Source organism: Lissotriton helveticus, chromosome 11 (genome assembly GCF_964261635.1).
Source record: "Lissotriton helveticus chromosome 11, aLisHel1.1, whole genome shotgun sequence".
Lineage (NCBI taxonomy): Eukaryota > Metazoa > Chordata > Amphibia > Caudata > Salamandridae > Lissotriton > Lissotriton helveticus.
This window is the reverse complement of record NC_136072.1, coordinates 91300893-91316856: the sequence shown is the minus strand read 5'-3', so window position 1 is coordinate 91316856 and position 15964 is coordinate 91300893. Positions and strand designations below refer to the sequence as shown.

General features: G+C 40.6%; 1 protein-coding gene across 17 annotated transcripts in view; it reads left to right on the top strand.

The window, feature by feature from the left end:
- The window catches only part of TNIK (TRAF2 and NCK interacting kinase), an 808148-nt gene that overhangs the window by 428133 nt on the left and 364051 nt on the right, over positions 1-15964 (top strand). For all 17 annotated transcript variants that reach the window (XM_078666210.1, XM_078666209.1, XM_078666208.1 and 14 more), the window contains exon 5: positions 11795-11905. In XM_078666210.1, coding sequence (XP_078522336.1) covers positions 11795-11905 — 111 coding nt within the window. The remainder of the gene's footprint in view (positions 1-11794; positions 11906-15964) is intronic.

The window sequence follows — 15964 nt, the reverse complement described above, 5'->3', positions numbered from 1 at the left end:
GAAGATTAATGCAGACAAGCCTGAAGTGCTGGCATTTGGCTTGCAGAATTCCATCCGGTCAAACTCCTGGTGGCCAGCAGTCTGTGTTTCTCTCTCTCTGTCCCGGTTAGGACTGCAAAACATATGGAGGTCATCTTTGACAATGGTTATATCTTTGATGCACAGGTCAGCCACACGGTTAGTACTTGTTTTAATATTTGGAGGATTTTGAGAAAGGTTTTGCCTCTTATTCAGTCCAAACCACACCAGTCAATCATTGTTGCTTCGGTCACCTCTTGGCTGTTTTTTTGCTACGCTATATACCTCGACATCAATGTGATCTCCCTTAATTCGGTCCAGGTGGTACAGAACGCAGCAGCGCAGCTGATTCTTAAAATTTCCAAGCGTATGCAGTGGCACTGGGGCCAAAAGTTGTCAGCACACCGCTAAACACCAAATATTGCAATATTGTACTCCTAAACGGGCAGTCACAAGTGCAGGTACCTTACCAGCAGTAGGGTCATGATTTGAATGGTGCAGACAATGCAGTGGCACCGGGCCAAAAGTAATCATAACTCCTATAAACACCAATAACTGCTATGTTTTATTACTAAATAGGCAGTCACAAATACAGTTATCTTGCAGGCACTTGGGGCATGATTTGAATGGTGCAGCAGGTACAGTGGCACCAGGCCCAACATTTGTCACAACCCCTCTAAACACATAATATTGCTATTTCATCAATGAATTCTATTATTTCCCTGCTTCATTTCATTTTTTAACCTCATGGCTGCTTCTGACGGCCAACGGCTGTCGCGTGCACTATCTTTGTAGTTGTGCGCACGTCTGTTGGCTGTCGCGCCCCGCCCGCTCAATAGAACGTTCCGCACTGGCACGGAACGTTCGGAGCAGTCAAGTGGTTAAAATGTTACTATTACTTACCCGCACTGTACCACTAGTAACAGCACAATATATTGCCTTTTTGTACATAAACAAGTTGTAACACTTTAACAAACTTTCTGTAACTTATATTGTACTACTACTCAGCAAGCTAAAGCTTGCAACAAAAAAATGCTTATTATTAATCACATAGGCGAAACCTAATTCATTTACCAATGCTTGTTCTTTCTTGATCAGGATTGCACTGAGACACACAAGGCATGTGGGACATTGCACATATTTGATGCCTGACACCATGAAGCAGGTTGAGAGCTGTGGCCATGTCATGTGCATTTGAGGCGAGACCCAAGGCTGTACAAATGTGCTTTGGATGCTGCATTGTATCTGGGAGGAAAAGTAAAGACATCATGTGATTTCATATTTCATGCAAAAAAATGAAATAAATAAAATCCTGCTGTAGTCCAATAAGGATGAAACTCTGTCTCCTGGCAAAGCAAAAAACTGCATCCTCATGCCCTGCCTTGATCAGAGAAACACTTTAGGTGATTAACATCTCCTATCTGTTTCACTGTTGCTTATCTCTCTATGAGGCCTCGATCAGTGGCAAAGTAAAGGTGGCAGGGGCTGTAATCCAAGCAACATTTGGATACAGTGGACCCCATCGCCCCAGTGGCGTAGGAAGAGGGTGCGGTGGGTGCGGGCTGCCCCGGGTGTAATCACTAAAGGGGGTTACAAAATGCCAAAAATGTGTTTTATTAAAAAATATTTTTGCCATTTAGTCAAGCCAGGGGTGACCAGTGTCATCACTGAGAAGGGGTGGGGGGTGACAAAATGGCAAAGATATGTTTTATAAAAAAATATTTTTGCCATTTTGTCAAGCCGGGGGTGACCAGTGTCATCACTGAGGGGTGGGGGGGGTCGGGGGCTTGACAAAATGCAAAAATATTGTCAAGCCGGGGTGACAAGAACTTTTCCGCACCGGGTACCACCTGAACTTGCTACGCGACTGCACCGTGCCCCAGTGTGACTCCAGCTGTTGCACCAATGGCGGCCTTCGTTGTATACCATCATGTTGTTGAACTTACTCAAATATGAAACATTCTTTTTCACAGATTTTATCATATTTTGGATGTGTTGTTACCCAAGGATGCAACAAAGAAGTTTACATCGATTGCTATTTTGGGGGTAATTTTCTACCCCTGCCAGTACTTGGGCCCTTTGGTGTCCTGAGACTAGATTGGCATACATCCGATGCAGTGGTCGGCTGTGTTTCTTTTCTTTATGTTTACAACAAAAACTTACTGTGAGGTAATAACCGTGTACATTTTAGGTTCCCATCCTTCATTTATCAGTAGCATTGCATAGGAACCTTCCTGTGTTTCCCCCCTATGTTCTGGGATAATTGATTTCACATTTTGTGCCTGAGATGTAGAAAAAAGATGGCACTGCCACCCATATTAAAATATGAGAGAGCTGCTTTGCAAGCAAGTTACAAAAACTATATTTTTTCATGATTCACCAAAAGTGATACACTTCTGATGTGTAGGCTTAGTCCTAGGTAAACCGTAGACGTATGGATCTTTCCTGATTCTCACTGGATAATGGCAAATTGCGTGGAATTTGAACATTTTCATACATTTCCTGGCCTTAACCAAACGCGCCTTGTCAGGGATAGTAAGCGCTATATAAATGCAGTTTAAGCGTATGGGCTCAACATCACACATGCCAAGAGTATGTCTTGCTTGACTAGGAAGTTACTTTTCCATGTGGTGATTTCCTTTGCCCCCAAACCCCCTTATGGAATGGAGGTGTAACCAGTCCTTTTGCACACTTTAAGCAAATCTTATGGCTAGGTCCTAAGAGTGTGGGAAAGGCCTCGCAAATGTCTGTGATTCTGTGAATAACACAAAATTACGACCCTGGGCGTCTTGTGGAATGGCCACTCCTCTAGGAACATCTAATGATCCACCTCTTCTGGTCCCTCACCACTGTAGACCAATCAGCACAACTCCAATTGCTTCAGTGCTTCATATTCCTGATGAAGCCTTGTAATACAGTCCACTCTGAATCCTGGCCCTCTTTCATGTGCTTGGTGGCAAGTGTGTGTCTTGAAGTTTGGTCTATACAGAGATGTGCTTTAAATATGGTGCAGGGAACTGTTAGATGTACATAGCTTAAAATGTTGCTGAGAAGTGTGTGAATAGATGCGGTTGTGCATGTGTGCAGGCTTTCTGCATTTCGAAGTGGCATCTGTAGATTCAGGAACACAATCTGCATATTTTGACATTATAAATTGTGAGCCATGCTCGATTGCTTCATTTTCTGCATGCAAAATGCCCTCGCGCATTAAAAAATTCTGTTGACTTCTACACTTTTTGGCAATTCACACAACCTTTGCAGTGTACACCTGGAATTGTTATGACTGCTTGAGATGGACATTGCATAATGCAGAACTGTACACACTGTACAATTCCATATGGGAAAGGCCAAAGCTGCACAAGGACTGCCTGCCATATTGCGAGTTGAACTCGTGGACCGTCCTTCGCCTTTCTCATGGCCGTGCCTGGACAATAGGCACCGCAATGGGAACGGAAAAAAGTTCTAGCATGGCATGGATGGTGATGTGACGCCCATGCCATACTGGAACTTTAGGAGAATACAGACAGGGGGCACACGTTGTGCTCCCCTGAATATTTGCCTGTGGTGGGGGTGGGGGCCCTGTAGGGCCCCCTTTGTTCCTCCAACACCAGCCTTTTCATGGCGGGGCTCCCGCCATGAAATGGCTGGTGGTGGCGGAACTTGTAATATGCTCAGCGGGACTGTGCCAGTCCAGCTGAGCATTTTCCATTGTGGTGCAGTTCTGCCACTGCCAAGGAATGACTGTTCCCCGGTGCAGCTAGTGGTCATCTGCCGCAATGGATTTTGAAGTTGTAATGCGGCAGATGGACCACCGCCACTGCGAACCCAGTGGTCTTATGACCGCTAGACTCGTAATAACCCTTCAACTATCTGTGCCTGTCTGTAATGCAACTGGTGCTCGTGTATTGTGCTGTCATACCTTCGGGTCGAGTTTGCGCTGTATAAAACTGCAACAAAAAAATGTTACAGAGGAGTTTTTAAATGCTCACAAAATGCTGTGTTTACTGGAGTTCACAAATTTACTCCACTAGCTACAACTTGTAACACCCAACTCGCTCCCCTTGCGCACTAAATACCCCTTGCCTGGCAGGTACTTCCACATTTTTAGGTCGAGCATTTGAGACCTCTTGTATATACTTTGGTATATCCTTATATATTAGTATATACTTATATGTGTACGTACTTTGTGGGCTCTGGAGATCAGCCCTAGGACTTGTCTGCTTCCTCCTAGGGACTTTTTTTCGGTTCAACTGCCTCTATTTAACTTTGTTAATAAAAAACGACCAGTAGAAGTCAGTAAAATACCAGAAACACTTTTGCATTCTCTAGATTTCAGTCCATAGAAATTGTCTTCCATGAGCACCCGTAGACAATAATATTTTTTTCAAATCTTGTATTTTCAGTCATATGACCACCAAAGGCCCTGATTTTATATTAAAAACAGAGCTTTGGGCTATACCATTTCCCGCTGAAAGGCAATATTTCTCTCCATGTGTTGCCATACCTGGCATGTTACGCAGTTTAGTCTTTACTTTCCACCATGATAAAGAACAGTAGATTTTTCAGCACCCAGGCTAATGTGCCGCATAGCTAAATACATATAAGGTCCTAAAGGCGAGACCGATTGTATTGCAAGTGCTTGTTATACACTGTTTTGGTGTAAGTTGCTTATGAGTAAATGGATTTACGAATGCAACGTATCCTTTTGAGAATACCTAGGAGGCATAAGTCCAGCAGTCTTCCGCAGTAAAGGTATGTTTGAGCGAAAATCCCTTTGTGAATTGGGCGTACATGATTCATGGAACCCCCTGCATTCCTGGTTAGCCGCTTCCTTTTCTGCACATTTCCTGAGAAAGGCATAAACTGTTATCTGATAGCAAAGGAATGCTTTATTGATATTGCTGCAAAAGTTGATGGCGAACTCAGGAGGGAGCAGTTGCAATAAATATTATTCTGTCATAGATAGAAGGAAAGGTGCTGCAAGATAGTGTTATCACCTGCTTTCTCTTGGACTTGGTTTATTCAATCTTTTTGAATTATTTACGTTCAATGATGGCCAAAAACAAGCATTGCACAAAAAATGACTCTTGGGTACATTTGTATTATTTTTACATTGTATAGTTCCATTATTAGAAGTAATATAACTAGACCTGTTGGGCATTTTTGCGTTATGCCGTATGTATGTATGTATGTATGTTTATGGTATTACTTTAGCAAGCATAAAGCCAATGAGTGATGGAAGAGGTAGCTGGGGTGTGGACTGTTAATACATTTTGATGTGGTGTTCTTTAAAGCTGTGAGTCTGCATCCTATACAGGAGAAGCTTCAGGGTGGTCCTAATTGATACAAGGATGTTGTTCAATATTCTGGGTGTGTAGATGGAAAACATCTGCTTTCTTCTTTTTTTCTTTTTTTGCACTTCTTAGTCTGCAGTCTGATGGTGTCCTGGCTGCAGGTGTGCTGAGAACCACCAGAGGGGTGAGCTTGTCTGCAAGATAAGTGGGGGCGCTGGTCACGATGGCTTTGTAAATGATGCAGGTGGTTTTAAAGATAGTGCGGATAGCAGGGAGAGCCAATGCACTTTCACCAGGTTGAGGGTGATGAGATTACATTTCTACAGGGCCTGGATGAGATGTGTTGCAGCATGTAGGATGCCCTTAAGAGGTCCAGGTGTGGAGTCGGGGATGCCATGAAGCAGGGTATTACACTCCTCAATAATTCACAGTATGAGAGTTTGAACAACAGTTCTTAAGCCTCTTTGTGGAAGATACAGTCTCACTTTTTTTAGAAGAGAGCTAGCACCAGGACAACTTAGTTTTTTTGGGCAGTGTGTTTCTTGAGGGTGAGGTTAGCATCCACGGTGTATCACAAGTTCCTTGACATTTGGTGAATGTTTGGTTTCAAAGCAGTCAAGTTTCATATCCGTGAGTTAGGTTTGTACTTTTGTCTTAATTCTGTCTTTGTTAGGATGAGCTTCAGGTAGATGCTTAATATCCAGGTCTGGATGACATGCAGGTAGCATTTGAGACATTGGATGTCTGCAGCAGAGGAGACATTCAAGCAGGGTTGTGCATCATTAGCACATTTGTGAATATCTATGAGTAGAGAACCAAATTGCTCCATGTAGAAGTTGAAGAAGACAAAAGACACTTTAAAACCCTGGGGGACTCCACAAGTCATGGGGATTTTGTGGGATCTGGTAAACAACTTTCCAATGATAGTCCTCTCGGACCATCTCCTGGCTGCTCCCTTCCAATGTGTCTTGTTCTAATGTGCGGACACTGTAAGCGCCAGCACATTAAGCCCAGACCTATTACCTCTGCTGTCAATATTCATAGTTTGAAGCAGTACTTACTTGCCTCATTCTGATTGTAACCTAGATCTTTCCAAATGTTAGTCCTTTAGTAAAGTAGATCCCTTGTTTCAACGTCTGTGAACATTCCAGAACTGTTGTTTCTTTTTCTGTATGTTTTTCTATGTAGGCACCATTCAGATTTTGCTTTGTGCCTACTGTTGTGTACATACTGTGTTTCTTCTGGATGTAAATCTCTCTGCTAATGACACCTCAAACATCCAATATTATTTATAGCACTTTGAACGATTTGTAAATCTACTGAGAGCATGTGCATCTCAACATGATTATGAATATGTTATGTTTGAGGGGCGATTGTCCAGTTTCCTTTTTCATTGTATTTACTCCTATACAGTCATTACCAGAATATAGTTAGTTGTAATATATTACTCTTCCCCTTTAGGGGTATTTATTGGGGTGCTAAAAAAGAATTGTTCTGGGGAAACCCATACAATCCCTCTGGTAGTTCATCTCTTTCAGACAGGACAAATTTCGCTTACTTATCAAAAATGAATTTTTCTGTGATTAAAGTTTTTATTGCTGCCTCTATTCAGTAGGAGACAGTGATCAATAATTTGAAACCTTCTTTTAGATACTTATGGAAAACCCTTTCTAAAATGTCTTGCAATTGTAGAGAATGATACAGTTTTCCTGATATTTGATATGTATTCCTTAAACTACTCTTTGACAGGCATGGACAATATAGTAGTTTTCACAAGGGCATCGTTTTGTATCAAACTTAACAAGTTAGTTAAAGTTAATAAAGTTTAGGCAAGGATAAAATCCATTCCATTTCCCTGTCCATATAATCTGTCGCTCCATGGTTTAAATCTGCTTTAGAAATGTTATCAAATTCGTATTATATTAACAATCTTACATTCCTCTTTTATCATATCCTCCTGCAGGGGATCTGAATTAGGAAGTTATTTTTTAAACTATTTTTTCTTACTGCTCCTGACAGAGATGAACATAGTTTGTACAAATATGATATATTCTTCAGATTTGCTTTTTATGAACAGTAAGGGGTCCATTAGGATGATGGGCGGACTTTATCCGCCCGTCATCCTAGCGGGGATTGTGGCCACCCGCCATAAGGGCGGGGGTCCTGTGGGGGGCATTAGGCACATCCTGCATTTCTAGCATGGTGGCGGGCGGTGCTCTCAGCACTGCCCGCCACAATGCTAGAAATGCATTTCAGCATTTGCATAAACAAAGCGGCAGGCACCGCGTGGTCCCTGCCGCCTTGTTTATGCAAATGTGGCGGGGTAAAACAGGTACCCCCCCGTGTGCAGCCCCCACCCCTCCTTCACTCTGGGGGCCCAAAGGGGACCCCAGAGTAAAGACCGCATGTCTTTCTGTGGCATTGCCGCCACGGAAAGGGATTGTAAAATGCCCATTGTAATATGGCTGGCGGTGTCTGATAGACACCGCCACCATATTATTCCTTTTCCGCCCCGGCCCCAAGGTGACCGGGGCGGAAAAGCGGCAGGCGGTCTTTCCGTCCGCCGCGGTCCCCCCTGCCATGCTAATATGGTGGGGGGAATTCGGGAATGGATGTCGGGCGGATTGCCTCCGCCAGGCCGGCGGTGGCTACGGCCAGCCTGGCGGAGGCAATCCGCCCGACATCATAATGGGCCCCTAAGTTTTTTTGTGTTGTAGCCTACTTATATGTTTTTTCAAAGTGTTTCATTATCATAGAGTTGTGCCCTAAATTGGTAAACTGAAAACGTTTTGGGACTGTTGAGTATTCGGGCATTGTGTTTCTTATTCTGATCCTCTGACTGTATGATAAACCCTGAATTAATCGGAGTCTAAAAAAATTGAGGATGAACAGAAATAAGTTTCTGTTTAGTTTGACACACATGCTTCATTTTCCTTATTGACAACCTTACTTGTATGTTTACGTGATGTACTTCTAAATTTCTAAAATGTAAAGAAAATTTGAATTGACCTTTCAACCTCTAATTGTTGGCAAAATACCCGCAGTTCTTCTTGAGTACCTTTTTCAAATTCCATATATATATAAACTGTATAACATTGTGCAATGCCTAATGTGTAATTTTAGTGTTGTTGTTAATACCTTCATCTTATATATAGATATTTCCCTTTCAAGCTGTCTCCTGCAATCCTATGGCCATTTACGCATACTGTAGGTGTTCTACATTTGCAAATATAAAATAGTAATGGTACAGTAGGAAGTCTAACCGTTTTAGAGGAAATACCTTGTTGGCCTTGACTTAGTATGCCTTAGTATAATCCAAGGGTAATCATAATTTATAGATTTTGCACTTCGAAAATATTGAGCATTTGCTCAACTATAATGTGTTAACTTTGGTATAGCTTCTAAATTGTTGTGATATGAAATGTATTCCTGAAGTCTTTCTCGAGAATTATGATCCTTATGAATTTTAAGCATCAAACAAAATACTGATATAATCACTTTGTCAGAAGTTTTGTTTATGACACTGCCATTGTCAATGGCATAGTCAATATCTGTTCAAGAATATTTTTAATGTCAAGTGAAATATTATTTTTTAATACCTTATATGTATTTTCTTCACTTATTTGGCAAATAGCCTCTTTGTGAAAGCTAATAGTATTCATAATTTCGAGTGATCCACTGTTATAGGCTTGCTAGTGAAGTGTAGTAGAGTTTTTTGCAAATTTATTTATAACTTTCAACTCTTGTATCATCATATTTGTATGCTAAAATTGTTTTAATCAGATAATATAGTGATGTGATTCAATATCAATATTTTTTATAAAATCAATGTTTAGGTTAATTATCTGTGGGCAGGAAATAATCTCTGGAAACAATCTTTAGATTGTTTCTCAATTTCTGAACCTTGTGTACACATGTTTAAAGGACACGTTTTCAATCAGATTTTTCTCATGAATTTGGTTAAATCAGTTTTCAGCTTGAATTCATTTTTACATTTTTTAGGAATGAACAAGATTTTTTTAACACATTGATTTCCTGTGAAATCAGACATATATATCAGGCAGTCTTGTATGCCTCCTTGAAAAATATTTCATCTGCCTTAGGCGTTGGTCCTTTTTTTAATATATTTTAGGTCCACTGGGTCATTGTGAAGCCATATTGAGGCCTAGGACCCATTAAGCAGGCCTCTGTCACTTTGTGACCGGTTTAAATCCTTCACTCCCACTGTAGGCCTTTAACTTGGAATTGGCTGGTTTTTGTCTCAGGCAATAAGTGGACTTTCTTGCATGTCAATTATCACTGGGCTATTAAATTTGCCTGAAGGAGACGATAAGAAATAATCCCTGTTTTGATGAACTAAGGATGAAGCTCTGGCTCGGTACCCCACCACTAAAAAAGTGAATTGGATTAATTGAAGCTAGCCCTGATGAAAATATGAACACATCTTGAAAAAATTCCACCACACTGGCAACATCATCATAGAGAAACATTTTAAATCAACCAAGGACAACTGAGCCCCCTTCATATATGTTTTTGGTTCACTGCCTCGCTGCAAAATAAATGGTTATGGTATTCGTAACTCAGTAAGACATCTCATTTTGCTTTTTTACATTTTTGTTGTATATTAAAGCCATTTATAGCCAAACAAGTCAAATGATCCACACACCCCCAAATGACTCTCCATGCTGTTCTGCATGAATTCAAGGCCAACAGCTTTGCTGGTAGTGACCACTGGGAGCTATAAAACAGGATAAAATGAATGCTAATATGTACATGCGGTCTGGTGTTTTGTTATATTTGGGTGCTTAATTTGCTAAAACGCGAAAATGTGAGTGCATGTTTAAATGCGGGAATCTGCCATTTTAAAACCACACTTATTCTTAAATATCAAAATAAGTAGGATAAATACCAATAAGTTGGCCAAAAACGAAATATTTATAAATACAGACTGAAATGTCAAAAAAAAACAAATATCATTAAACCGGGAGCCCTTATTATACTTAGTAATTATTTTACATGAAACTGGATTTGCAGCTGCTAAAGTGTTGCTTCTTTTCCTGTACATAACCATATAAACCCATTTTATGTAGGTAACATAGTAGGAGCAGTAATAGCAACACGTTACAGAACAGATTTCTCAAATTATAACATTTATTATCCATCATGTACATACTGTCCTGTGGATGAATGACATATGTGTGTACGTTCTGGTGACTTGACTACAGCCTGAATCATGGACCTTTTGAGTCAGCACTTTGTCACAATCTTAAATTGATATGTTCTGCAGTAGGGGTAACAACTAATCTATCCATAAATAGACCTGTATGTTAGTGTTAGAACCTTTGCCTACTGATCATCGAAAGAGCATCCCTACATGCAACCTGCAGATAGCAAACATGAAGGATACCCACATAATATGTACCATTATAGCTAATCCTGTATACAGTGCCTAAATACTCACAGAATAGCATTGGTTGTGAATGTGTTTATTCTCATATAGTGCATGATAGCATATCTTAATTATCAGCTACACAGCTTAATTTACATATGATGCATCATGCAGTCATGAAAGATGTGAAAGAAGGGTAGACTCAGACTCCTCAATATTCTAGTGAGCTTGATATTTGCAAGCAAAATAATTTCAGCCACACATGTTCACATCCCAGAATAAATGCATCATTTCTTGTGTTTAGATATGTGACATGATGTAATGAATGCAAATGACAACAGCCGTTCATTTCAGTGGGGCTGTATTTGGATGTTCCCAGAGAGAATACAATACTGTTTTCCACATTCATGAACATGATTGCTATCTGTTAAAAGTGCACTGGGAAGGCATATTTAAATGATTACAACTGTGTTTTAGTATTGCAAATAGAATGCAACATGTCTTGCTGCTGTAGTCAAAGAAAACATTCTGTATGTTTTAGGAATAGGGTTTGCTTGAGAAGCAGAATCAGTTGAAAGAAGGAATTGTGCCTTATACTTCGACACCACTCAAGTTCCTTTTTGAGACTTATTTTTCTTTTTTAATTATACAGACTAATTCACAATGCATAAAGCATTTAAAATGTGTACATTATGCTCAGTTATGAAGATTATCAACACATTCCATATGTAGGTGTAAGAAAATGATATAAAATAGTATATCAATCAGCAGATGGCATGAGTATTATGACAATTCCTAATAATCAACAGTAGCATAAGCATGGCCAGTAGTCCTTGAGACAATTGTAGGTTCAAAAGGTAGGTGAAATGCTGAAACATTATAACTGTATGTACTTCTATGTATTGTACTCTGTGTTCCTCCAAGGCATCATGATACTTGTGACTATTTGCTGTGCTGCAATTCGAGCCTAATCAGTGATCAGATACATTCAATGAGGGCTGCAGTACCAGTTCCCTATATGTTGTATGGTACTGAATTTGATGAGATGCACAAAGTAGAAATAGTGAACTTTGCTTCTGTATTCTCTTGACAGCTGGTGATGGAGTTTTGCGGTGCGGGATCGGTCACGGATCTAATTAAGAATACAAAAGGGAACACCCTCAAGGAAGAGTGGATCGCATATATATGCAGAGAAATCTTACGGGTATGTACAAGTTTCTTCTAAAAATTGAATGCATTGATAACCATCAGAGAAGTGGTATCTTGCCTAAGCCAAGCAAAATTTAGTTTGAAATGCAGTGGCTATAAAGGTTGTGTGTTGTGGCTAATTTTGTCAGATGGACTATCTAGAGGCACATCAAATGTACCATGGTTCACCTTTTTTTTTTCTTTTTAAATGTGTCTGAAATTGGACTGGGATGTAACAATAACGGGAAAATTCTTGGAAGGCGAATAATACAAATGGGGGTTCTTCACCTAGACTGTAGAATTAAAATTCAATGTACTGTTAAAGTGCAATTATTTTAGCATGATGACCTATATAGTAATGGATTTCATTGTAATTCTGGAAAAATTATCTTTTAACAGTTACCCTTTCTCAATTCATTATCGACTTCTATCAGAAACTAGTGGCAACTTGTTTTCAGGAAGCTGGACTTAAGTCCCACTGTGTATGTCACCGACTTTGTAAATTTGACATTGAATGTTGATTCTTAAATTAGCTGGAATCAGTCTGCTCTGCAGGCCAGGGTGGTATGTCGGGGAGAATGTGTGAAACTGTCAAAGAACACTCAAAGAATTATCCAAGTAAAGTTCATGCCAGAATGCATCTCTGGAAAAATCACATTACATTATTGAAATAATGTTGAGCTTCACCAAACAATAAATCTTGTGTGTTTTTCTCGTACATAAGCACATTTTTTAGATCAAGTGACCATCGTGGGTACTGAGAGAACATTAAATACCTTTTAGCTTGACAATCTGTCATTATTCATTAGGTTGTTTTTTTATTTAGAAATGTCACTTGAACTATGCACGATATAGTAAAACAGAAAATCCCAATAAAGAAAACATAGGCTGAGAGGATTTCTGGCTATAGGATTGTCCTGCCTCAGAAATAGAATACAGCTGATGCGTTGTATCTGTTTTATGGTATCCTACATATTCACAAATCCAGTATTCGCAGAAATCATTTGAGTCCGTTCATTGCTAGACCAAGGTTTAGAGATTGTTTGATCTTATCAAAATCTCTTTACTATATCTTTACATTTCCAAAGATTTATTGCAAGGGACCATTCATTAAAAGTTAACTGTTAAGTTATGCTATGTGAATTGGCTCCTGATATAGCAATGACTCAGCGCTGATACTGGCAGGAGAAGAGAGAGAAACAACTAGTTAGAACAGTCAAATTTTAAGATGTTTTTTAAAACCAGAAAAACTAGGACATGCACGAAGAGGGCACCTATTCCAGTGGTGCAAGGCGAGATAGGAAAATGCCTGGCCACCATTCTTTGACGTACGAATGCACAGAGGATGTAGCAGAAGTTGATTTTTAGATCTTAGATTGTCATCAGGGAGGAATGGAGTAAGTTTGTCCCAGAGATATTTTGGACCTAAGCCTGACAAAAATTTGAAAGTGAGGCAAAGGAGTTTAAAGAGTGTTCTTTTCTTAATGGGGAGCCAGTGAAGGGCTCTAAGTGTGAAAACTGATGGTGTGTGTGGAGGCAGGATGTTGACCATGCAGGTGGCAGTGTTTAGAACTACCTGCATTTTGGCTGCAATGGATTCATTTATAGCGAGAAACAGGGCATTGCCGTAATTCAAGCAGCTGATGATTACTTCCTGAATGAGTGTCTTTCGAGAACTCAAAGGAAGCCACTGAAAGACTTTCCTAAGGAGCCGCAGTATGCCAAAGCAAGTGCCATAGGTGAAATTATCTGGTCTTTCATGGGCAGAGTGTCATTAAGAAGAATACCTAGATTCCTGGCTGTTCTGCTGGGCACAGGGGCAGGACCAAGTTTGGCCAGCCACCGGTCATTCAAGCACTACAGTTGGGCTTTACCAAACAGAAGAACCTCTGGTTTGCCCCCATTCAATCGAAGACACTTGTGGGCCATCCAAATGGCAGTTTTCCTCATGCTTGCGATAAATAGCTGTTTGACATTGTCAATGTCATGCCAAATCAACAGCATAGCGAAAAGTAGAGGCGGCCATCAAATCAAGAATTGGTCATATTTCACACATAACAAAGGTTATGTGCATTTGTTTTTTTGTTTTTTTTTGTCTGCGTATGTGCAGAAGTACTATGGACCAATTTTGAATGTGACCCCTTCAACCTGTTCTGCCACGACAAGAAAAGGTTTCTTTCTGGAGGGTGTAGTTTTACTTTTACTATTATAAATATAGGCTTAAGAGTCTCAGGTGGAATTAAGTTTTTTAGGATTTTATAGTCACATTATACTTATTGCAAATGCTGGAATCCTCATAAACATGCAATCACTTGTGCATTTTGTAACCCGGAGATAAGCTGTCCTCGCTTTGTTAGAGAGGCATGTTAGGATCTGCTTGTGAAGGCCCTTTGCAGAGGAGAACCTCAATTTAAGTGCCACATATACTCATCTAGACATTGGCTATCTATGTCTGCACTGTGTTGACATATGGTCCCAGGCACCAGATGTCTTTTCAAGATGATACATTGTAGTACAATTGTGTTTTGTTGGCATATTGAGGAATAGAGAAGTTTAGTCAACAAGGACATCCCACCAGGTTCTGTATATATATTAAGAATCATTGGTGACAGGTTTCAAGTTGAGGACAGTGCTAGTCACCGCAAAAAAAGGGATATATACAGGATACCATCTGAATGTGTTGGTGTGTGTCAATCCAATCAAAATTCGCTTGTTAGAAGAAAAAAATGGTCATAACTCCTTAGTACTTTTGTGAATACAAGATCTGTGCTTTACAAAATTACTAGGTTTGTGACCTCAAAAGGGCTGTTTCTAATATAGAACACCAATTTTATGGGAAACATCTGGAACAACGAGGCCAGAGCCACGAGTTTCGGAAGCCTGCAAGCGTAACCACGCTTGCCCGAAAAACAACTTTTTCGTAACCACGCACATGCGTGGTTCAGGCAAATGCGCTCTAGTGTACGGAATGGGCGGGGAAAGATGAGAGTCAGGAAGTGGACACGGACAGGTAAGTGGGGCTGGGTCTGGGTGTGGGTTTGTGGTAGTTTTAAGGGAGGGTGGGGGTTTGGGGTAGTTTTTCAGGGGTGGTGAGGGCTTGGGGTAGTGTTTAGGAATGGTGGGAACTCGGGGTAGTGTTCAGGGGTGGTGGGGGCTCGAGATAGTTTTAAGGGTTGGGGGCTTAGGGTAGTTTTTAGGGGTGGGGGTTTAGGGTCGTTTTCAGGGGTGGGGGATTTGGGTTCGTTTTCAAGGGTGGAGGGGTTTGGGTTAATTTAAAGGGGTGTTTGGGGTAGTTTTTAGGGGTGGAGAGGGGGTTTGGGCTATTTTTTAGGGGGGTACGGGTCATTTTTAGGGGTTGTTTTTAGGGCTCTTGGAGGGGGATGGGGTTAATTTTAGGGATTATGGGAGGGTGGGTAATTTTTAGGGCTCAGGGGACGGGAAGGGGGGTTGTAACCTTAGCCACGTGTCCCCCTTTACCATGAAAAATTGTGGTAAAGGCATGCGTAGTAAAGCATTGCATGGTTAAGATGCGGTTGTTATACAGACCGATTTGTTTAGGTACGCAGAGTTAAGGAACTCATCGTTCCCACATGCAACCTCATTTTATGAGTCAGAAAAGGTTTTTTCTACTCATAAAATGGGGTTTGCAACCGGTACTGTATTTAAATTTGGAATTGGTTTGAATGTAAGGTTTGTTCCAAATTGTGATTTGGTAACCTATGTTTCAATGGTTTGGAACCTTAATTTTGGTTGTAAATCATTGACCTCTTACTGACTCATCAAAGGAGGGCTCCCTGCCCTTTGAGAATTGACTTGGCATCTCTAGGGGAGAATTATACAAGAGATCTTCCAAAAGGAAACTATTTTTTTTAAAGCACCATCCCTTCTATTCCTGAGGTTGTCACAAAGGGAATATATATATATTTTTTTTAAATACCATTGGTTCCGTTAAGGAACTCCTGCTGCTCTAAAAAACGCAAAATAGCCTGTTTGGGAATGCAGTTAGTGATGGTGTGCTGCTGCTCTTTGCAGGCCAAAATCCCTGTGCTTGCAGCCAGTCACATGGGGTTGCAAA